General features: G+C 48.4%; 1 protein-coding gene across 3 annotated transcripts in view; it reads left to right on the top strand.

Moving 5' to 3' along the window:
* The window catches only part of CECR2 (CECR2 histone acetyl-lysine reader), a 151,928-nt gene that overhangs the window by 115,309 nt on the left and 12,098 nt on the right, over positions 1-24,521 (top strand). For all 3 annotated transcript variants that reach the window (XM_059081314.2, XM_067008388.1, XM_059081313.2), the window contains exons 8-15: positions 10,746-10,899; positions 19,523-19,652; positions 20,102-20,139; positions 20,226-20,317; positions 20,534-20,660; positions 21,299-21,675; positions 22,138-22,266; positions 22,399-23,215. In XM_059081314.2, the coding sequence (XP_058937297.1) occupies positions 10,746-10,899; positions 19,523-19,652; positions 20,102-20,139; positions 20,226-20,317; positions 20,534-20,660; positions 21,299-21,675; positions 22,138-22,266; positions 22,399-23,215 (1,864 nt within the window). The remainder of the gene's footprint in view (positions 1-10,745; positions 10,900-19,522; positions 19,653-20,101; positions 20,140-20,225; positions 20,318-20,533; positions 20,661-21,298; positions 21,676-22,137; positions 22,267-22,398; positions 23,216-24,521) is intronic.

Raw genomic sequence — 24,521 nt, 5'->3', positions numbered from 1 at the left:
GCGTGACAGGCACAGAGCCCCAGGCTCCGGGGGGCTGTGCGTCGTGAGCTTTCCTCTAGGACCCCCCACACCCCGGAGGTGTGGTGCCGCCTTCTTCTAGCTGCCCGTTTGGATGAGCTTCCTGATAGCTCTGAATGTCGATTTTCTTCTCAGTAAAACGAAGTGCTGTAACGTCCCAGTTTCTGTGGGAAGGACCGTTGTCAGTACCTGGGCTGTACTTAGCGATGGATGGACACTTGGTCCCTCCAGTGTTTCTGGTGGCTTGTAACTGGCGTGGAATGTTGATAGAAAACAGTCCACGTTTCTTACCAAAATAATTGTAAGTCTACAGAGAGGCACAGTTGACGGACTAACTCGTGGAGGTGTGGTAGTCCTGTAAACTTTGAAATAATGAAAGAGCCAGAAGGTAAGGCCGCTTTGACCACAAGAAAGTTAAACTTTTATGGCAAGATTAAAGTCAAGGGGGTGTAGACTAATGAAAGCATGTTAGCTAAGGTTGCAGACAGTGACAGTCAGGTGTGTTACACACATCAGGTCTTTAACAGATGAATTGATAAGTCACATAGAAGCTGGTTGTGAGGACAGGGAGGCCGCCGCGCTGTCTGGCCCCAGCGCCTGCCTCACTCGGCGGGGGTGGAGGTGGCCCCCTGGCCCCTGTGCTGTTGGTCCCCTGAGAGAGCTCATGGCCCGAGGGCTCTTCCCCTGGGCCTGAACTTCCGAAGGAGTCACTCGTAGGCACATTTGAGGAGCTGCTGCAGTAGTTTTTGGGGTAAAGGGGGTCGTGCGCCCTTTGGCAGTTGGGGTTTCATCTGTACTGAGGCTGGTCATTTTCATAATGGAAAAGCTCTCTAGATCCCCCATCTCAGCAGATCTCCGGCCGTTCTGTGGTTCGTTTGGGTTGCATAAACCGCCACTTAGTGGCATTAGCGCCCCTGAGCTTTGTCCACCCTCTGTTGCTTTCCCTCGTTGATGCCACAAGCCTCAAGCTCTTCAGTTAAGTGGTGCCAGCCTGCACGCACCTGACGCCGGTGTGCCGCCGCAGAGCACACTCACCTCGCCTGCGCAGCCCTCGCCTTACCTCTTCTCGATATGAGCTTGTCACCGTGAGCCTCTGGGGCTCAGTGCACAGAAACTCCAAAGCCGACGTTGGCCTGCTTTGAGGTTTCCTGTAACGGCCGCTGCCAAGCCTGTGGCATCATCTGGGAGTCTAACACCCCCAGGAAGCTCTTCGATCCCTCCTGGCTGAGTCTGTCGTCTCTCGTCCTCCTGCCTGTTCCAGCCTCACTGGCCACAGAACTGCCCTGAAAGGAGGGCTGCCCTCCCGCTGCTTAGAACCCGCCTTTGAGAGCCATTCCTGGCAAGCAGAGGTGACGAGACATGGCTTTTCCTTGGTGACCTGAAACAGACCTTGTTGAAAGCATTGAAGCCGTCCAGGAGTTTGACACGTGGCGCCTCTGAGCTTTTCTGAGCATTTTGCAGTGCGTAGGCTGCGTGGGGCCTCGCAGAGCTGAGCTGTGTCCTTCTTGCCGACTGGCCTGGGGCGCCATGGGCCCTCGCTTAGCTGGAGCCTCAGCGGGCCCTCCCACGCCTCTCTCGACTGGTGGCGGCGGCAGCAACAGCAGCAGCTGAGGACACCCTCACCCACCTTGTCCTCGCTCTTCCTCACTTGTAACCATAGGGAAAGCGTCCACAGAGGACACGGACGGGGTTGCAGCCTGGGCAGAGGTCTGACCACCTGTCCGTCGAGTCCGTTGAGCAGTGAGCGAGTGTGTGAGAGCAAAAGCAGAGAGAAGGCTTTACGTGTTCGGAAAAGACGGTCCCGTTTATTTCGTGTACTCCTTCCGTCCCACATTCTTTATTTACCCTGAGTTCATTTTTGAAACCTCAAGCCTTTATGGAGTATTGTTTTACGTAAGATGCATTGCTAGAAAGAGAAGGAGTTGTAAAAATAAGACACAAGTTGACTGTTAGGCTCCCCTGATCTCCGGGGATGATACTCGCAGCGTTATTTCCTGTCATAGCGAGAGGAGAATGATGCGTTCTGGAACAGACACACGTGTGATAGGAACGCCAGAGGCAACGGCGGAAGGAACTGGGGCTGAGAGGTGGAGCCGCAGAGCTGTGTCGCCTGAGCCCTGCAGGGTGGCCGAGGTTGGGACGGTGGCAGTGCGGGCGGAGGGTGAAGGCAAGCACAAGGACAGAGGCGGGGTCGCGTGCGGTGCAGTCGGAGAGCATGTGTGCTGGCTCGCGGCTGGCGTGGGAGATGTGTCGTGACTCAGAGTGGCGGTTGGGCTGAAACAGTCACACTTCGGAGTCCCCTGGCCATCCCTGCTTGTCTGTCCATGGAAGGCGGAGGTCGGAGGCGATGTCGCTCGATCTTTGTTTCAGGAAGATACATCTTTGGTCAGACCCCATCGGGAACAACTGCAAGGTGAGCGAGTAGCTGTGGGGTCCCTGCTCTGGGAGCATGTGGGCCTCGAGGGGAGGACGGCCTCTGGGGGGAGCATTTCACTAGAGGGTGATAGGAGTGAAGGTCGAGTTGCAAGTGAGTAAAAGAGGAGTTATTGGTCGGAGTGGTATTTGTCCTCTTGAGGAGTCTGGCCGTGAAAGAAAACAAAGGAACAGTGACAGAGTGCAGAGGAAGCAGCGTTGAGGGGAGCTCACGGCGTTTCAGGTCCCGTTTCCTTGGTTGGAGCGGGACGTCCCCGGGCTCTCGGTGCTCCCTGTGCGGTAGGGGTGCTCGCGTATCCCAGCGGGGAGATGCGAACTGGGAGAGGCAGGGTAAGAGTTGAGACGGTGTTTGGTGAAGAGATGCTTCGGGGGGAGCAGTCCCCGGGAACCACCTCTGTTTGGGAACTTCTGTTCTGTGGCATCGTTCAGCATCACAGTTGTAGGAAGGGACGAAACTGCTGTTTGTATTTACTGAAATGTAAGAGTGGGCAGATGGGTGCGGAATGAGGCCCGAGGGACCTGGACTGCGGGGGGGGGGGGATGTTTGATGACAGGGGTTGGACGGGGGAGGGGGGCGCGGGCAGGAGTGAGGGGGCACCCCCTGCCTCCCCTGCTGCCCGGTTCCCAGACTCACTCCACTTTTTAATGCCTTGTCTCCTTTTAGCATCCATCCCATTGGCTGTTCAGGCAGTTAGTGGTCAGAGCACGTTTCCCCTGGAGGCTGTGTCTGGCTGGCTTGTGACAGTGTGGATGGACCCTCTGCGGCCTCGCGGTCGTTGATGTGACTGCAGGATTGTGTGTTCAGGGACCTGGCCATTAACCGAGTACATCCTACCTTGATCCGCGAAAGGGGAAAAGCTCATTTATAAATGTCTGTATTTCCAGTATATTTGGACTTATCCTCTGTGTCTTTTTTCTTCAGCTCGTAAGTATGTCTGTACCAGGAGGTAAACTGAGGCGGCCCTGTTCTGCCTGATTTGCAGGTCTCCCCAGTCCCTTCTTCCCTCGAGGCCCTGGTTGGAGGTGGCCTCAGTCAGGCTGGCCAGCCATGGTTCTCAGCTGGTTTTCTGCCTCATTCCCCTTGACGGGGGCTCTCGCTGCCTTTGTATCTGGACAGTTGCCACCTCCTTGAAAGCCTTCCCATTTTCTGCTCACTGCCCTCGGCTGGGTCCTACGTGCCCTCGTTTATATCTGGCTGCAGAGTAATCTGAGTACAGATAGGCAGGTCCTTCACTGCTGCCAGCAAAAGCCTAGCTTCAAACGCTAAAGTTTTAGGTTATTTTCAGCGTTGTTTGTTTGTTTATTCTGCTCTTTGGTCTTAGATACAAGTAACCATGGTATTGAAGAGATTCTTGATGTCAGTTACAGTGCTGAACATCCTGGAGAAAGCCTTCAGTGTGGCATGAGTTTTGTGCTTTTGTTTAAACAGCAGAAAATCTTCAGGTCTTTAATGGCTTATAGGCAGGGTTTCTGGTCACCCAGGGGTCCAATCTTAGTGCCTCAGAAAGTCTTTTAATTATGACTCTTGGGGGAAATACCAGCGAATGGACACTGTCTCCCTGACCTCCCGGACTGCTTTTGTCAGGAGACTCTGGACATGCCATTGCCAGAGAGCTCGGGTCCCATGTGTGCTGGGGATGGGTGGGGGGCATGGATGGGGAGTCCTGGGCTCAGCTTCAGCCAGATTCTATTTGTAATTTTTGAGAGGATTTCAAAGAGCTGTTTCTTATTAGCTTCTCATTGAAACCCTGTCCTGGTCCCACAGGCCTCTTCTCTGCACAGCATTAAACACAGCCCTGCCCCGTCTGCAGCTGACCCCTTCTAAAGAAAAAAAGTTGCAATGCAAAACAGTGTAAGATTTTTTTTTTTTTTAACTGCTAGTTTTTTGTTTGGTTTTTGTTGACTCGACTGTATGTACTTGTTCTTTAAACTACTGGAGTTTAAACTATTGAACTGCCACAGGTGTCTTCAGGTCATAAGTCCCGTCCACTGCTGAAAAGTAGCATGGAAATTTAAAACAGACTCTTGGTGCACCGCGTACATATTTTTTCCCAAATGTGTGTGATGCAATTTATATAAAATGATAATGGTTCAGAATTCACATCAGATGGGAACTGCTGAAATGATAACATGTTATGATGAAGGAGAAAGGGGCACGAGAAATTGTGAGGCAAAGAGGTATCTCACTAAGCAGAGGTGTTTTTATGCCAGTAGGCAACCCAGGGTGGGGGCAGTCTGGAGAAAGCGGCTGGGGACCAGGCAGGGATTGAAACCCGGGAGAAGGGCCACTGCGGGCGGGGCCGGTCAGGACGTTGCAGCACAGATTCTGGACCTTCCTTCTTGCTCCTGGGCGCTCTAGGGGCTTTGAGTTTTGTTGTCGAGTTCTCCAAATCACAGACTTTTAAAATTATTTTTTTAAAGATGTAATTGACTTGTAACATTAGTTTTAGGTGTACAACATAATGATCTGATGTTTGTACACTGCAAAATGATCACCAATAGGTCTGGTTAACATCTATCACCTCACACAGTTACAGATTTGTTCTTATGATGAGAACCTTTAAAATCTACTCTCTTACTAACTTTTGAATATACAATACAGTATTATTAACTATGGTCACCGGTTTATTTTATAAGTGGAAGTTTGTACCTTTTGATCACCTTTTCTTTTTTTAAAAAAATAGATCTTTATTGGAGTAAAATTGCTTCACAATACTGTGTTAGTTTGTGTTGTACACCAAAGCGAATCAGCCATAGCCATGTGCATGCATATGTCCCCATATCCCCTCCCTCTGGAGCCTCCCTCCCATCCTCCCGATCCCACCCCTCTAGGTCATTGCACAGCACCGAGCTGATCTCCCTGTGCTATGCGGCTGCTTCCCACTAGCTACCTGTTTTACATTCGGTAGTGCATATATGTCGATGCCACTCTCACTTCGCCCCAGCTTCCCTCTCCCACCCCATGTCCTCACGTCCGTTCTCTATGTCTACCTCTTTATTCCTGCCCTGCAACTAGGTTCATCAGTACCGCTTTTCTTTTTTTCCCCCAGATTCCATATATATGTGTTAGCATACGGTATTTGTTTTTCTCTTTCTGACTTCACTATGTATGACAGACTCTGGGTCCATTCACCTCACTACAAATAACTCGATTTCGTTCCTTTTTATGGCTGAGTAATATTCCACTGTATATATGTGCCACATCTTCTTTATCCATTCATCTGTCGATGGACATTTAGGTTGCTTCCATGTCCTGGCTATTGTAAATAGAGAAGCAATGAACATTGTGGTACATGACTCTATTTTTGAATGATGGTTTTCTCAGGGTATATGCCCAGGAGTGGGATTGCTGGGTCGTATGGTAGTTCTGTTTTTAGTTTCTTAAGGAACCTCCATCCTGTTCTCCATAGTGGTGGTTATCAACTTACATTCCCACCAGCAGTGCAGGAGGGTTCCCTTTTCACCACACACTTTCCAGCATTTACTGTTTCTAGATTTTTTGATAATGGCCATTCTGACCCAGTGTGAGGAGATACTTCATTGTAGTTTTGATTTACATTTCTCTAATAATTAGCAATGTTGTGCATCTTTTCATGTGCCTTTTGACCATCTGTCGTCCTTGGAGAAATGTCTATTTAGATCTTCCGCCCAGTTTTTAACGGGATTGTTTGTTTTTTTGATATTGAGCTCCATGAGCGTTTGTATATTTTGGAGATTAATCCTTTGTCAGTTGTTCCATTTGCAAATATTTTCTCCCATTCTGAGGGTTGTCTTTTTGTCTTGTTTGCTGTGCAAAAGCTTTTAAGTTTAATTAGGTCCCATTTGTTTATTTTTGTTTTTATTTCCATTACTCTAGGAGGTGGGTCAAAAAAGACCTTGCTGTGGTTTATGTCAAAGAGTGTTCTGCCTGTGTTTTCCTCTAAGAGTTTTATAGTGTCTGGTCTTACATTTGGGCCTTTCATCCTTTTGGTGTGAGTTCAGTTTTTTAGATTCCACATACAGGTGAGGTCACACAGGATTTGTCTGTGTCTCTGACTTGGTTTCAGTGAACATAATGCCCTCAAGTCGTCCATGTTGTCACAAATGGCAGCGTTGCCTTCTTTTTGTGACTGAGTCATATTCCATTGCATATACACCACCTCTTCTTCATCCACGGACACTTAGTTTGTGTCCCTGTCTTGTCTGTTGTGAAGAATGCTGCAATGAACAAAGAAGTCCATATACATTTTCAGATTAGTGCTTTTACTTTCTTTGGAAAGATACGCAGGAGTGGAATTACTGGGTCATGTGATAATTCTATTTTTTATTTCTTGAGGAGCCTCCATACTCTTTTCCACAGTGGCTACACCAACTTACAGTCCCACCAGCTGTGCACAGGCTTCCCTTCTCTCCGCCCCCTCCCCACCACTTACCACCTCTTGTCGTTTGGATGATGGCCCTCGTGGCCGTTCTGCCAGGTGTGAGGTTCTAATTTGCATTTCTCTGATGATTAATGATGTTGAGCATCTTTTCATGTGTCTGTTGGCCATCTGTATGTCCTCCTTGGAAAAATGTCTGTTCAGATTCTCTGCCCATTTTTTAACGGGATTGTTTGTTTGCTATTGCTATAACAGTTTGCTTTTTTAAGATGCTGTAAATTCAGGTTATTCGATTATTACATCTCATGTGCTTAGTATAAATATTAATGTATTTAAAAAAGAACTAACTAGACAACAAATTGTATGATCCCATTTATGTGAAATGTCCAAAATAAGTAAATCCATAGAAAGAATAGCTTGGTGGTCTCCAGGGCCTGGGGAGTGGGGGATGCAGAGTGACTGCTTATTGGGTGTGGAGCTTTCTTTCAGGTGGTGGAATGTTCTGTGACTTAACACAGATGGTGGTCGCACACGTTGTGAATATACTGAATGCCCCTTTAAGGTTATGCACCTTAAAGTTCATTTCCTGTGAATTTCACTTCAGTATCTTTACATGTATTTCTGAATGATGCAGAGTCTCTGATTTAGCAGCAGTCCTTGGCATTTATAATTTTCTAAGTTTTAAAACTCCTGCTTCAATATATAAAAGATAACTAATAAGAACCTACTGTGTGGCACAGGGAACTGTGTTTGGTGCTCTGTAATGGTCTATATGGGGACGGAGTCTAGAAGAGAGTGGGTATGTGCATGGCTGATCCACTTTGCTGTACAGTAGAAACTAATTCCACATTGTAAACCGACTATACTCCAATAAAAACATTAACTTAAAAAAAGCCCTGCTGCATTGTTATTGAAATATCTTAAGCTATTTAAAATCAATTTTAATACCTCACCATAAAATCTGTAAGTGGTAGTAACCTTTTGGTACTTTAACCTTTGAATTTTAGACTTTTAATAGGGATCACATGGTAGTGGGTTAAGAAGTTAATAAAAATTGGGTCGTTTTAGAGCATATGTAATACTAGGTGATTTCCCCAGCTTATTTGGGAAGGGGCTGTTCTGTGTCCGAAAGAATTTACACTCTCTTACAGCAAACTCACGTAAAAAGTGCAGGAGGCGTGGTAACAGTTTCCCTGCTTACAGTTTCATGTGTTTGCTTCAGGTCCTTTCTCTGTGCGTTTATTACAAACCTGGGATCACACTGACTGTTGTCTTGTGACCTGTGGTTTTCATTTAACGTCATGAGCGTTTTCATATTTCATTAAATATTCCTCAGAAAAAACAATTTTTAATGATTACATAGCGATTATGTAATTTTTACCTATTTTAAAACATTTAGGATATTTACAGTTTTTCACTGTTTTAAATAACGTTGACTTTAACGTACTCAGAAATATTTTGCCTTGCTGTCTCACTTTTAAGATAAAGTCACAGCAGTGCAGTTACTCTGTTCAGGGTTCCTGATACCTGTGTCCATCTTGTCCTCCAGAAGATCTGTGTCCCCAGCTCATTGAGGGCGTCCATGTTAACATGTCTTTGCAGACGTGTCACTTTTTTCATCTTTTACACTTTTGCAAGTGAAAAAAGGCTGTTTTGCTTTTCCTTATGATCATGGCTGTGTTTTATCTACTTCTGTGAATTTTGTATTCATGTTTCATTTTTTTGGTGGGGGCTACTGTTAACTGCTTTGTAAGACATCTTCCCATATTAAGAATAGTACGTCTCTGTATTTGTTGAAAAAATTGTGTAGATATTCTTAGGATGTACGTAATTACCTATTTTTCCCTTTTCCCCTCCTTCCATTGTCTCCACGCGTGCAGTGCCTCTCTCGTTTGTGGACAGGTGACTCTTTGATGCCCAGTCCTCGGGCTGCGTGTCCTCAGTCCTCACTGAGATGCTGGTCCTCTCCAGTATGCCTTTGTTCTGGCTGGAGGGAGAGCATTTCTCATGTCGTCCTTTGTTAGGCAGGAGCAGGACACACACATTGCTGTCATCGTTGTGTGCGGTAAATAACTAGCGGTTATCATGTGCTTGTTTTTCTCTGCTTTTTCATTGGGTCTGATGTGTAGAAAGCAGTGCACTTTTCTTTGAGTGAAATACTTTGGCGAGGCTTGTGTTCCTCTATCCCCTGCCTTTCTGCCACCCTATCGGTTGACATCTGAGGGGCGTCTGCTTGGAGTCACTGTACAGCTGAAAAGAGTAAAGGCGCGTTCTGGTTTGCTCTGCTTTGTTGACAGTAGCTCCACGATGACTTCTCAACTAGGTAAAGATGTTGCCCCAAAGTTGGAATAATCAGGAACCTGTGGAGCCGGGGGCAGTGCGAGGGAAGGTGCTTCCCCGGCCTACGGGGCTTGTCCGCGTGCGATGCCAGCGGCAGCCCAGTGTCACAGAGGACATCTAGCTCGTGTACACTGCCCACGCTGCTTACAGGAGAAAGATTTTAGGGAACTTTGTGTAATTCTGTTTGGGCGGCTGACTACAGTGTCGTGTGCAGTAATAATGGTTAACGTTTTTTTCACTTTTCATCTCTCTTCTCTTACTCAGTTCATATTTTTACCTTGTCAAGTAGTAGCCACCTTTTTAAAAGTCAGGCTCAGAATTTGAACAGTAAAACCTTTGACTTTCAGGAGGTCTACTATCTAGGCAAGACTGCTTTCCTAATTATGAGTCAAATGACAATCGAAGCAAGTTTTAAGGACCATAAAAAATAGTAGAAAATTACAACGAGAGTGGTTTCAGTGTTTAATTATGACTTTGTATATAGATGGCAGTCGGCTGTCATCTTTTTTTCCCCCATGTTAAGACCACTTGTGTAATTTCCACAGAATACAGATACCCTAGCATAGAAAATTCTTACGAGGTCTTCTTCCTACTGAAAAGATCTGTTAAGAAAAAGTCATATTCCTGATTGAGTTTTACCTAATGTGGGATAATCAGCATTATCTTTTCTGTCTGGATAACTGGCATTTTCCCTTTGTAGACACCTGATTCATTTTTCTGTGTCTGTGCAACTTACAGATGTTCTCTGTTGCAGGCAACAATTATTACCTCTTCAATGACAATTTTAAAAAAGAAAAAGTTCTACCTTACACATCAGCACAGAAGTCAAGGGCAGAAATTGAAAGTAACGATTTCAGTCCTAGTTTGAGTGTTCTGGGCTACAGAACGGCTGAGAACTAGCTATGTTGGAAATATCCAGAGTAAAACTTTCAGAAATTATGATGGTAATGGTCCTGTTCTCCTTTTCTTTCCTTAAATTTCGTAGGCAATCGCATTCGCGGTAAGCATCTGAAATCATTGTACATTAACGCTGTTTGGGCTGAAAAGCAAGGGGGAAGCTGGCCAGTCTGAGGGCCGCAGTGCATTTCTGTGCCCTTCATCTCTTTTCTGTATCTCAAGGCAAAATGGTGGCCCTTCCCACCGAACCCTCCATTTTATTTACTGTTTGATTAGTAAAGGAAAGTACAAAAGTTAGGAGTTTCCGAGGCGCGCACGTCATTGAGGCTTTGCCAGCTCATCCCTCTCTTCGTGACTTAGATGAAGGTGCTTTTTAAGACACCACTTTTGCCAAAGATTCAATCTGAGAGTGGTGTCTCCTCTCTGCTCCGGGCTGCTCTCCAGATTATCTCCCAAAGACTACAAATCAGGGCAGTCATCGGGCCCAAGCCGCCACCTGCTCTGGTCCCTACTGTGTCTTTATGTGAGCGTGTGTCTGCATCCGTCCGTGGATTGTACAGACGGGAAGATGGACTTGTAGTTAGGCTGGTGAGTCACCAGCCGTCGAACACTGTGCGTTGAACGGAAAACGTGGAATCTTTGCTCAGAGGCGTGGCCTCGCTTTGCTGTGCGCTGACTGAACTTCTTGGCCCCTCGCAGGAGACCCCTGTGCTCAGCAGGGTGGACAAGCAGAGGCGCAGGGAGGAGGAGGAGGAGCGCCAGGTTCTGCTCGCCGTGCAGAGGAAGGAGCAGGAGCAGCTGCTGAAGGAGGAGAGGAAGCGGGAGCTGGAGGAGAGGGTCAAGGCCGTGCAAGGTAGGAGGGGCTCTGCCCGGGGCTGTGCGGGGGGGCTCTCGGCTGGGGGCCGCGCCGCCCTCCCCTTGCCGCGCTGGGGTCCTTCCATCCCCACCTCCACTCTCGCTCTCAGCTCCGCCATGGTCCCGCGTGGAATTGAAAACAGGTGGCGCTCACAGAAATGACCTTACACACAGAGGCGATGGCCTTAAAAAAGCCTAGGTCTGCCCTGGCATATGCGGGTGGGCGGGCCGGATTTCTAACCTTTGTACTTAAAGCAGACATGTTAGATGCAGTGGTGTTTATAAGCGGCACTTGATAAATCACCGGATAGCAGAGCATTTTGGCTTTGTTAAATACAGACCAGTATTTTAAGTAAATGTATTGAACTTTTCATTTTTTATTTATTTTTAAAATTTATTTATTTATTTATTTTTGGCTACGTTGGGTCTTCGGTGCTGTGCGCGGGCTTTCTCTAGTTGTGGCGAGCGGGGGCTACTCTTCGTGGCAGTGCGCGGGCTTCTCATTGTGGGGGCGTCTCTTGTTGCGGAGCACGGGCTCTAGGCGCGCAGGCTTCAGTAGTTGTGGCACGTGGGCTCAGAAGTTCTGTCGCACAGATAGGCTTAGTTGCTCCGCGGCATGTGTGATCTTCCCGGTCCAGGGCTTACACCCGTGTCCCCTGCATTGGCAGACAGATTCTTAACCACTGGGCCACCAGGGAAGTCCTAAGTTTAAATTAAATAGCATAACACGGATTTGGCTCTTTTTTTTTTTTTTTTCCCCAGCTACACTGCATGGCTTGCAGGATCTTAGTTCGCTGACCAGGGATCAAACCTGGGCCCTGGCACTGGAAGTGCCGAGTCCTAACCACTGGACCACTGGGAAAGTCCCAGATTTGGCTTTTTAATGCAGTGTTAACATGCAAATTTTAAACACATTTTGGCTGTAAAATTTAAAGGATTCTGGCCTTATTATGTGATTTCCCCTCTCATTCCTATGTATTGCCTTCTGATTTTTTAAAAAATTATTTATTTATTTTTGGCTGTGTTGTGTCTTCGTTGCTTCGTGCAGGCTTTCTCTAGTTGCGGCGAACAGGGGCTACTCTTTGTTGCGGTGCCTGGGCTTCTCATTTTGGTGGCTTCTCTTATTGAGAAGCATGAGGTGTAGGTTCGTGGGCTTCAGTAGTTGTGGCACGTGGGCTCAGTAGTTGTGGCTCGCGGGCTCTAGAGCACAGGCTCAGTAGTTGTGGTGCACGGGCTTAGTTGCTCTGTGGCATGTGGGATCTTCCTGGACCAGGGCTCGAACCCGTGTCCCCTACATTTGCAGGCAGATTCTTAACCAGTGTGCCACCAGGGAAGCCCTGCCTTCTGATTCTCAATAGGCTAACGCTATTCTGACCTTGATCATTTCTTCATTCTAGAACGCTTAGTGCATTTAATCTACTAATGTAGCCTGTGCCACATTGGTGGTATATCATACGTTGAGATTTTGCATAATTTATTTCCAGTGCTAGATTTAAATTCCTCAAAATAATAACTATGGGGCTTCCCTGGTGGTGCAGTGGTTGCGAGTCCGCCTGCCGATGCAGGGGACACGGGTTCGTGCCCCGGTCCGGGAGGATCCCACGTGTCGTGGAGCAGCTGGGCCCGTGAGCCGTGGCCGCTGAGCCTGCGCGTCCGGAGCCTGTGCTCCGCAACGGGAGAGGCCACAGCAGTGAGAGGCCCGCGTACCGCAAAAACAAAACAAACAAACAAAAAATAGTAACTATGCTTTTTATTTCTTTATATTTTTCAGTAGAGTTCCATAATTTTCACTGGAGTTCTTATTAGGTACCATTGTCATTTGACTTTTTTCTAAGTGGAAGTGTGATTGGCATACACCATTCCCTTATTTTCAGGAGTAGACACAATTCAACATTTATGTACATTGCAAAATGATCAGCACAATAAGTTAAGAATTTGATTTCTTGTAATGAGAGTAGCTTTCACGTACACAGGATGGTACTATGGACTGTGGTCACCACAGTGTACATCTCATCCCCGGGACTGACTTGTTTTGTCACTGGTAGTTTGCACCTCTTGACACCGTCGCCCATTTCGCCCACCCCGGCCCCCTTCTTTGTGTTCTCTGTATCTGCGAGTTTGGTTTCGTCTTGTTTTGTTTTGGAGGTTCATAATGGTAATGGTTGTACAACACTGTGAATGTACCTAATGCTACTGAATCATACATTTAAAATGGTTAAAAAGGTACGTGTTTATATTTCTCACTAAAATTTTTAAAAAGCAAAAAGAAAAGGAAAAGGCCAAGTAAATATACTGCTGTTTATTAGGATTGTCTTTGTATAAAAAGGATGTTACAAGACTGGATTCTGACAAATACTCATGCTAAGTGAAATGAGCCCATGTGGAAGTGGTCATTGAGACTTCCTTGTTCTCAGTGTGGTGGATGCGAAACCTAAAAATTCTTTTTGCCTCAATTACGTGGAGATTCTATTTATTATTCGATACAATACTTTGTCTGATATTGTGTAAGTACCCTTTTTAAGAACAGTTTTGAAATCTTAACCAAGTAAGGAAAATTATCAGAAGCTGCTTTTAGGGGGATTAAAAACAGTAGTAGGTTAGTGAAACCGAGCTTCAGATCGAATTGTGGGTGTGGAGTGGTCCGTCTAGGGGAAGGACGACGTGGATCCACCCGTGCGGAGGAGGAATGCACTGGCTGGCAGGTGCAGCAGACAAAATAGAAACATATTGAGCATTATCAGGTATAAAAAAGAAGAAATTGGCAACATCAGGAATAAATAACCTTGAGGGAAGTACAGGAAGATTCAAAGGAAACAAATATTGAAAGAACTTCTAGAAATGTGAATATGGTAATTGGAATAATAACTTGATAACTGGGCTCTAAAGCGTAGTTAGACCTGAGGAGAGAATCACACCGGAAGAGCTGCATGGGGCTTGTGCAGCGCGCATCACGGAGGTAAAGAGGATGGACGTGGCGGGAGACGTCGCCTCTGGTCCACCGTTCAGTGTGTGGCCACAGAGATGCTTCAGTGGGTCTTTGTTTTAATGCAAGTTAGAGGAATACAAAAGCTGAAAGGGTCTGAGGCAGGGAAATAAAGAGAAGGGTTTGGGGTCATCAGACCCGCAGGTGAGGAGCGGCTCGCAAGCTGGACCTTGGTTTCAGGGCAGGCGCCGGCCCGGTTCCGGGACTGCCAGCTGTGCCTTCCCAGGGATGGACGGCTTCCTGAGGAGGGACAAGCTGGCAGGCTATTGAGGAGCACCCGGGGGGGCGGGAATCCATCCCCCCACTCCCCGCCGTCTCCCGTCCCCTCTGGTGCCCCCTGTGAGGGAATAGAAGGCCGGCAGGGAGGGGGGAAACTGCTTGCTAATTGACTCTCGGGTCACAGTCTGGAGCTCCAGGGTGTGTCTGTCCACTGTAGTAAAATGGAAAGATCAAGTGATGGGGCAGAGGAAGTATTAGATATGAATGGTTGAGAGATGAGATACGAAGTGGATAGAATACAGACCCAGGGGACCGAATCATGGAACACATGGCCCATTTCCAGTTGGGAAGAGAGGATGTTCTGTAACAGAGACAGCAGACTTCTCAGGCGCCGCAGTAGGGTTCAGGAGGAAATGGGCTTGGATTTTGTGTTAGTTTCCTAGGGCTTCCGTAACAAATGACCACATCTGGGTGGTTTAAAACAGCAGGAAGTAAGTGTGTCACAGCTCTAGAGGCTGCAGGTCTGAAGCCCCGGTGTTGGGGAGGCTCTGGGGCCATTCCTGGGCCTCTTCCACCTCCTGGTGGTTCCTGTGTTCCTTCTTTTCTGGTTTCCTCTGAAAACTTAGAAAGGAACTTCCTTAACCACCATCTATTTTCTTAAATGTAAGCAAACATTCTACTTATTAGGGAAACATCAGAAGGATTCCCTTTTTAAAAAAATTTTATTTATTTTATACAGTAGGTTCTTCACCCCCAGGGCACAGCAAAAGACTATAGACCAGGAGCTCGGTCTTTCTGGTGGAGACTTATTAGCTGATCACCATGGCTGCGGCCTGAGGGGTAGGTTTATAATTAAGCCTGCATCTAGGGGCCCCTGAATCCTTTCCAGAGACGTCAGAGGGCGGGCCCTCCAGGGCCCAAGTTTCTTGGAGGGAGGCTTTACATGCCTCTGACACCCATGGTTCATCTCTTGATCGCCTGGCTCTGGTGGCCAGAGGGGCTTGTATTCCTGGGTCCCAGGGGACCGTGGTGAGTGGAGGGCTGGTTTGGGACAGGCTGGCACACTCCATGCTGTCACGTGATGGAGGCCACCCTGCTTGTCCTGGAGCTTCAGCCTGGGGGGCAGGCATAGGTTGGGCGTGCAGAGCTGCTCTCATAGGTTGGAGGCTGTGGGTGCCTGCCGTCTCCCACTCTCCCCGAATTGGGGCCCCCAGAAGAGAGTTTGTACACTTGCCTGTGACTGCCACTCCGGAGCCACTGCAGGTCCCTGACTCTGGCGGCCAGTGGGAGGGACTCAGGTTGCGGATGTTCAGAACCCTGCATGTTTGTGAGCTTGAGAGGAAAGTGTCTGAATCTGGGTGTTGAGACCCTCCCCTTTGGGGCGTGGACAAGTCTTGGCACAGCCTCAGCCACTGAAATACATCTGGCTGCCTGGACAAGCCCAGGGGTTTGAGAGACGACCAGGAGCTGGGAAGAGCTGAGCAAAAAGGCTCATCTCCTGCAGAAGGCCCCGCCCGCCTCCAAGACTGGGAGAGGCAGTTGTTTCCTTTTCCGCACAGAAGTCAACAGAGGGTCCAGCAAAATGAAGAAACAGAAGAATATGTTCCAAATGAAAGAACAGATGAAAACCTCAGAAAAAAGCCTTAAATTTACTTGATAAAGAGTTAAAGTAACAGACAAATTTATTTTTTTTTAAAAAAAGGAGGATCTGAATAGGCATTTTTCCCAAGAAGACATAGAAAAGATGCTCAGTGTCAAATCAAAACCGCAATGAGATACCACATCATACCTGTCAGAACAGCTAGTATCAAAAAGACGAGCGATAACCAGTGTTGGCGAGGATGTGGATTAGAGTGAAACCTCGCGCACTGTTGGTGGGAATGTAAGTTGGTGCCGCCACTACGGAGATTTCTCAAAAAACGTAAAATAGAACTACCATATGATCCAGGAATTCCATTTCTGGGTATTTATCTGAAGAAAACAAAAACTAATTATAATAAAAGATACATGTGCACCCGTGTTCATAGCAGGATGTATAATATGGCCAAGATGTGGAAGCCACCGGAGTGAGTACCCGTCGCTACTAGATGGATAAGGAAGAGTTGGTGCGCACATGATGGAGTAATGTTTAGCCATTAAAAAAAAAGCATGAAATCCTGCCATCTGTCACCACATGAGAGGGCCTAGAGGGCATTATGCTAAGTGAAATAAGTCAGGGAACGACAAGCACAGTGTGAGCCCTTTTACGTGGGGAATCTCTAAAGAAAAAAGCTCGTTGGATAGAACAGATTGTCAGTCACAGGACGCAGAGTGTCGGTGGGCAAGTGAGCGAACTGGGTTATGTTGGTCTGTTTAGTTTAAATGAATGGGGTAAAAGTTTTAAACGGTAACTGGCAAAAATTGAAGGATGAAGCATTTTGTTTCCTCTTTGTGGTTTATTTTGAATGTGAAAATAATTGATGAGAAAAGAAGAATTCGGTCAATAAATGTAGCAGAAATACTAGAATTAGAGTAACAAGTAATGAAACAGTGGGTCTAGACAGAGCTTTCCTCAACCAAGCTTCCAGGAGACTGCTGAGTGCTAATGCGCTGAAGTAGGGGTCAGCTAACTTTCTGTAAAGGGCCCTGGAGGCCATGCAGGGCAGTGTTTACATAAAAGAGTGTGTGTGTGTGTGTGTGTGTGTGTGTGTGTGTGTGTGTGTGTCTGTGTGTGTCTGTGTGTGTCTGTGTGTGTTTCACAAAAGTAGTTTGCTACCTGCCCTACATGCTGTAGTTTTTGCTCGGCCCTAAAGCATCCAATTACATGTGTTGAATTAACTTCTGTCCCACGTATATTTACACGTAGTACTAGGTATATACCTTGGAATTATTGAGAAAACAATCAACACAAATAATTTTCTCTACAGTTTACTTCTGTCTTGGAACTGTGTTTGATCTTTAGGTATAGGAACTTTATAATGGAAGGATCAGGTAAACACTAATGGAATTAAACACCACAGAAGAAAAGGTAACCATATATTGTGTCTGCTGAGGTGATAAAAAAGGAAGTACAAGCATCACCTATGTAATAACATTGCCAAGAAACACACCTGTTTGTCTGGTCAAAGGCCCTCAATAGAACTACCACAGGGCACATTAACACTGGGATGAGAATGCCACCTGCTAAATCTGGAACGTGGGAAATTCTACCAAGAGAAAATGACCCAATTTTCTCCACCAGATAAATTGGAGAGGACACTGTTACACTTTCCACTAAATTTAAGAGACATACCAACCAAATGCACTGTCTGGACCTTTTTGGATTTGATTTGAACAAACCAACTTAAAATTATTGAACAAGTGGGTAAGTTTGACCTTGACTCAGTATTTGATGTTAAATATTAAATAAATCATTTTATGTTCCTGAAATTCATACAGAAGAGTAGAGGACCAAGTATGGCCAAGATAATTTAAAAAATACGATATGTTCGGGACATTCATTCTACCAGATAACAGAATAAAAGCTGCCGTGAATGTGGGAGAGCGTTACTGGCGTGGAGATGGGTGGTGACCTGGCAGTGAACAGCCAGGAACAGACCTGGTTCCTCACCAGGCGCTGCCAGCACCATTGCCACCTGATGGACTAAAGGCCAAAAGCTTTTTGAAGAAAACATAGGTGAGGGTCTTTAAGATGCTAGGACAGAAAGAATTTAAGTAACAAAAGCACAAACTACAAGGGAAGGAGATTGATATATTTGATGACATTAATTGTTTAAAATTTACAAATGACTAAAACACCTTAAACAAAGTGAAAAGACAAATCAAGTATGGAAGAAGATAGTTTTACAAAGACTTCTTATCCACATTATTTAAAAGCATGTCTCCAAATCATTTAGAAATCCAACAACCCACAGGGAAAAAAGGCAAAGTATATAAGCAGGGTATTCACAGAAGAGGATAATAAACATGAAAATACATTGTGTCGGGCTTCCCTGGTGGCGCAGTGGTTGAGAGTCCGCCTGCCGACGCACGGGACGCGGGTTCGTGCCCCGGTCCGGGAGGATCCCACGTGCCGCGGAGCGGCTGGGCCCGTGAGCCGTGGCCGCTGAGCCTGCGCGTCCGGAGCCTGTGCTCCGCAACGGGAGAGGCCACAGCAGTGAGAGGCCCGCGTACCGCAAAAAAAAGAAAAAAAAAAAGAAATTAAAAAAGAAAATACGTTGTGTCATTTCAATCAGGAAAAGGCAAACAGAAACATCAGAATTCCATGTCATATGTATCAGGTTAGAAAAACTGCTAAAAATTTACCCTGCGATGTGAGGGTGAGGTAGCTCGCATCACTTGTGAAGGAGTAGCTGTGAGCCTTTAAAGGCTCCACAGTGCACCTGGCAGGTCCCTGCTGCCGTGGACCCTGGAGGGCTCACCCGTGCTCTGGACGGCGCCTCTCTCGAAAGGGTGGTTCTTGAGATGCAAAGAATCAGAGTTCTAATGTTAAAGTTTGACAGTTTGGTATGTGGATATTCGTTAATTTAGTTATACTTTTCTTTAAGCTTGAAATCATTCTCTTTGTTAAAAAACAATTTCAAAAGTCATTTATAGCAAAGTGCCTCTGATTAATTAAAGCAGATACAGATTCTCTTACAGGTAAAAGTTGATTTATAAGTGAGCATGAAGTAGGAACAGAGGGAGCTTGGTGGGAGCACGCTGCCTGCAGGTTTAGGGCTGTGTCGTGCTCCCACCGGGCACCTTCCCGGGCCTCTCTCTCCGTCGTTGGGTCTTGCCTTCTGATGGTGTTCTGCACTCCTTGCCTCTCTTCCGCGCTCTGCTGCAACGGGGGCCAGGCAGGCCAGCAGTGCAGTGTCCGGTAGGTTTCTTGTGGCCGCAGCTGGGAGCCAGAAAGCACCCTCCCTCTTCCAGCTCCTGGCCCGTCCAGCTGGCTTCTTCCCTCACTCACAGGAGACCGCCTCCTGTGCTGGCGAGGGTGCGCCAGCTGCCATGGGTGGGGTGGCCGCCGAGCAAGGACAGCTGGTGCGAGAGCTGCGATGGGCTTGTACCGTCCTGGGTGTGTTTGGATTGAGGTCTGGTCCTAAAAAGGGGATGTTGTCTTCTTGCTGGAAAGTTAGGAAGGGCTTCGGGTTGTCAGAGTGGGGGATCCTCAGTCAGTGCTCTGCTTTTCCCTCTCCTTGTAATTCTGCTTTCCTTCTCTCTTGCTCTTCCCTGTACCCATCCAGGGCCCGCCTTCCTCCCTCACCCCCCAACCTGAACTTGGTAGGACTAAGAGGAAATGGGTCCATAAAGCATTGCGTCTCTAGCACCATCTGAATCAGCAAAGGGAGGACTCAGAGGGAGCAGAAGTCAACGTTTGGTGATCTGTTTCCTTCTCTCAGAACAGACGTCTGCCCGTCCGGAGCCCCCGACGCACCTGTGCTTTGTGTTCATGCAGATCGCGCCAAGAGAAGGAAGCTCAGGGAAGAGAGGGCCTGGCTTCTGGCTCAGGGGAAGGCGCTCCCGCCCGAGCTGTCCCACCTGGACCCTCACTCCCCGCCGCGGGAAGAGAAGAGGACGAGAGACCCGTGAGTGTTGAGCGGCCCCAAGCCTGCCTTGTCGTGTCCTTAGAACAGCCCTCTGTGGTGGGTCGTGGTCAGTGCTTGTGAGCTCCTTCCGCTGCTGTCTGGCTTGTTGGGTTGTTATTCTTTAGATCACACAAGTACTTACTAGAGTAGAGAGTACAACCTGGGAAAGAGTGTGCTCCTAAATCACGAACGTTACAGGAGCGTAAATGAGCTCCAGCCGTCGTTTTGTAGATGAAAAAGATGGTAGTCCTCCTTGGCTAAAGTATGCTGGCCCTCATCCTCATCGTGTTTTCTGGAGCGTTCTCAGTGTTACAGACTTACCTTAACAAAGATGTGTTGGGACTCTTCCAAATCCGGGTGCCGGTGAGCTGTGTGTCAGGGTGGCTCAGGAGCACCGAGGAGAGAAGGTGGCCTCAGTGACCGTCAATCTCTTATTTTCTGATTGACAGCTTTGAGCTGGATGACGACTTCACTGCCATGTACAAAGGTCAGTTCCCACGCTCAGCTCCCGCCTTCCGGTTAAGCGTGTTCCCACGTCGGTGTGTTAACACAGCTCTCCTCTTTGGCCCTCAGTTCTGGACGTGGTGAAGGCTCACAAGGATTCCTGGCCCTTTTTGGAACCAGTGGATGAATCGTATGCCCCTAACTATTACCAGATTATTAAGGTAGAGGTGGCCTTGTCAGCTGTACGCGACTGTGGTGTGTGCATCTTTAGTGATCTGTGTTGTTGTGTGTAAGTTCATCTGCTACCCCGCAAGGGTCAGGGTTGCTGGGTACATCCATCCTTTGGAGCAGCTCCGAATGGTGTGATTCCTCTGCCTCGCAGGAACTGCAGGATGCCATGTTCCCCAGCATGTGATGAGTAACGTTTCCTGTTGCAGGTCCCCATGGATATTTCAAGCATGGAGAAGAAACTGAATGGAGGTTTATACTGTACCAAGGAGGAGTTTGTGAATGACATGAAGACTATGTTTAGGAATTGTCGAAAATATAATGGGGAGAGTAGTGGTAAGTAGAAGAGGGTGTTGCTGTGGATTCACACTGGTGCACCAGTAGGACCAAGAGTAACACGCCTCCTCTTTTAGAGACACACCTTCTAGAGATTCAGACCTTTCTTGGGGAGCATAAAGAGAATGTGTGTTAACGCTGTGGGACGGGCGTGCCGGGCCCTGTCCCATCCCACGCGACCAGAGGGGCAGCGGTGGCTGATGGCCCAGGTCCTCGTCTTTCTCCAGGCCCGCCTGGGCCTCATTGTCCTTGGCCTCCACCGTCAGCCACTTTTGCATCACAGGGCAGACCTCTGATGACATGGCCGTGTCGCTCCAGATGCTGAAACTTGAGCTCACAATGCCGCCTTTTTTTTTACTGGACAGATTCAGTGATTGTCCTTAATGTTTCTGCAGTTTGGTATTAAAGAATTCAATTTTGACTGGTTTGGGCTACTGGGCTCACTGTCCCAGCCACACAGCCTGGAGGCCAGAAACTGTCCTGGTTTCTTGTCCTGGTCTCGTGCCTCTAGCCCTACAACGTAGGAAGCGCCGCAGCCCAGGCAGTCTCGCAGTTGAGCCCGGGGCTGCCTCGTTGCATGTTTGTGGGTGGAGGTCTGGGGGCCCGCCCAGCGGGGCTCAGGCCTCGGTCCCCCGCAGAGTACACCAAGATGTCGGACAACCTGGAGAGGTGCTTCCACCGCGCGATGCTGAAGCATTTTCCTGGTGAGGATGGGGACACGGACGAAGAGTTCTGGGTCAGAGAGGAGGAGAAGCGGGAGAAGAGGCGTGGTCGGGCCGCGCGCAGCCACGTGTGCACCCGCTCGCGGGACTCGGAGGCGCCCGGCCGGAAGCAGCAGCCCGCGGAGAACGGAGGGAAGTCGCTGCCCCCCGGGCGCCGCGCTGCCTCCTCTGGGGCCGGTGAGAGCAGCGGCTCCGTGCAGCCCCCTGGCGAGGCGGGCACCCCGAACAGCCGCAGCCTCCCTGGACCCCTGCATTATGGTGGACCCAGCCAGGCACCCCTCTCAGGCCAGCTGGTGAGGAGCAGCTTTGTCCTGTTGTGGCTTCCCCTGGTGGGGGCTGGGGGGCGGGGCGTGAGGCCTTCTCAACCGACTCCTCTTCCAAAATGGTGTTCCTGCTTATGGATGCTCTCTTCTCCCCGCCTGCCCCTCCTCTGTCCTTCCTTTATTTTAAATCCTTCTTTTTCGAAATCATTTGAACCACACATTCTCAACACGGGCACTAACATCCCTTTTAAGTCAAAGGCACAGAGGTGCATACAGTATGTAAGTGAACCCTTCACGAGGGGAGTAGCTGGGGGAGAACACTGGCGGAGGCGGCTCCGGGGAGAGACAAGGACGGGAGGCCCCTGCTCTGGGCCCTCCTGTGGTGAGTGTGCGCACAGAGCAGGCGGCGGCCTTGTCCTCCAGCGCGACAGTCGTCTTCCGGATGTGAAGGGTGTGCCTCTTCTCTTCTTGCCTTTGCTCCGTGTCCTCCAGAGGCCAGCAGGACAGGGAACATTTTGTCCTCTCCGAGGGTCGGATCCTGCCACCATCCGTGTCTCCTCTGGAGCCCCAGAGCCACACCCCGGCGGGCCTGGACAGCAGCCCCAGCCTTTAGCGGTGCAGGTAAGCAAACTGCTCGGCATGCTCAGGTGCAAAGGTGCGTTTCAGAAATACAGTCTCCCCCCAGGTTAAATTGGACTTGTAGTTTCCCATATTACCTCGCGGTAAGCACGCCTTCTCTTTTGTTGTTGCCAGCCTCCAGCTGGAATTCACCACCACCGAGGCCCCTCCGACGAGAAGCCGGTGTGCGGGGGGCTAGCGCCCCTCGCTGACATGGGATCGCGTCCTGGAGCCTCGCTGCTCGGGCAGATGAGCAGCCCCGGCCAGGAGGGGACTATGTATCCCCCAGCTCATTTCCAGCCAGGCTTTCTCCCTCCCAGGCACAGTGGGGCTCCGGCCCGACCCCAAGCCTTTCCCGAGAGTTCAGAAATCCCCCCCAGCCACATGTACCGATCCTACAAGTACCTGAGTCGAGTACACTCTGCAGTCTGGAATGGAAATCACGGTGCTACAAATCCAGGACCCTTGGGGCCAGATGAGAAGACCCCGATGGGGCCAGGACCCTCCCACCAGCCTCGTACTCTGGGTCACATGATAGATTCCCGAGTGATGAGAGCACCCCTCCCCCCAAACCAGTGGCCAGAACAATCGGGCTTCCTACCTCATGGAGTTCCTTCTTCGGGATACATGCGACCACCCTGTAGACCTGGCGGACATCGGTTCCAGCCTCCTCCAGCACCAACGCAAAGTTCTCTCTTTGGAGCCCCGGCCCAGGCCCTGCGGGGAATGCAGGGCGGGGACTCCATGCTGGACAGCCCAGAGATGCTCGCCATGCAGCAGCTCTCCTCGCGGGGGTGCCCACCAGGCATGCCTTACCGCCCCCGCCAGCCCGTGCCGCCCCCCGCGCCTGGCCCTTACCCCCCAGTGGGCGTGGCGGCCCCCAAGCCTGCCTCGGGGGACCCTGGGCGGACACAGGACAGCAGGGAAACACTGGAGCCTGAGAACGGCCGAGGTAATTCCCAGCCTCACCCTCATCTGCCCTTTGGCTCTCTAAGCTGTAAATTAAGGACTCACCTTTTTTTTTTTTTTTTTTTTTTTAACATCTTTATTGGAGTATAATTGCTTTACAGTGTTGTGTTAGTTTCTGCTGTATAACAAAGTGAATCAGCTATACGTATACGTATGTCCCCATATCCCCTCCCTCTTGGTCTCCCTCCCACCCTCCCTATCCCATCCCGCTAGGTGGTCACAGACCACCGAGCCGATCTCCCCGTGCTGTGCGGCTGCTTCCCACTAGCTGTCTATTTTACATTTGGTGGTGTATATATGTCCATGCCACTGTCTCATTTCGTCCCAGCTTACCCTTCCCCCTCCCTGTGTCCTCAAGTCCATTCTCTACGTCTGCGTCTTTATTCCTGTCCTGCCCCTAGGTTCTCCAGAACCATGCTTTTTGTTTTTTTTAGATTCCATATATATGTGTTAGCATACTGTCTTTGTTTTTCTCTTTCTGACTTACTTCACTCTGTATGACAGACTCTAGGTCCATCCACTTTACAGCAAATAATTCAGTTTCGTTTCTTTTTATGGCTGAGAAACATTCCACTGTATATATGTGCCACATCTTCTTTATCCATTCATCTGTTGATGGATGCTTAGGTTGCTTCCATGTCCTGGCTATTGTAAATAGTGCTGCAATGAATATTGTGGTACATGACTCTTTGAATTATGGTTTTTTCAGGGTATATGCCCAGTAGTGGGATTGCTGGGTCGTATGATAGTTCTGTTTTTATATTTTTAAGGAACCTCCCTACTCTTCTCCCTAGTGGCTGTGTCACTTTACATTCCCACCAACAGCGCAGGAGGGTTCCCTTTTCTCCACACCCTCTCCAGCATTTATTGTTTGTAGTTTTTTTTGATGATGGCCATTCTGACCGGTGAGGCGATACCTCATTGTAGTTTTGATGTGCATTTCACAGGTGATTAGTGATGTTGAGCACCTTTCATGTGTTTGTTGGCAATCTGTGTATCTTCTTTGGAGAAATGTCTGTTTAGGTCTTCTGCCCATTTTTGGGTTCGATTGTTTGGTTTTTTGATATTGAGCTGCATGAGCTGCTTGTATATTTTGGAGATTAATCCTTTGTCCGTTGCTTCATTTGTAAACAGTTTTTCCTATTCTGAGTGTTGTCTTTTCGTCTTGTTTATGGTTTCCTCTGCTGTGCAAAAGCTTTTAAGTTTCATTAGGTCCCATTTGTTTATTTTTGTTTTTATTTCCATTTCTCTAGGAGGTGGGTCAAAAAGGATCTCGCTCTGATTTATGT

This window comes from Kogia breviceps, chromosome 12 (genome assembly GCF_026419965.1).
Source record: "Kogia breviceps isolate mKogBre1 chromosome 12, mKogBre1 haplotype 1, whole genome shotgun sequence".
Taxonomy (NCBI): Eukaryota; Metazoa; Chordata; class Mammalia; order Artiodactyla; family Physeteridae; genus Kogia; species Kogia breviceps.
This window is presented reverse-complemented; position numbering and strand designations above follow the sequence as displayed.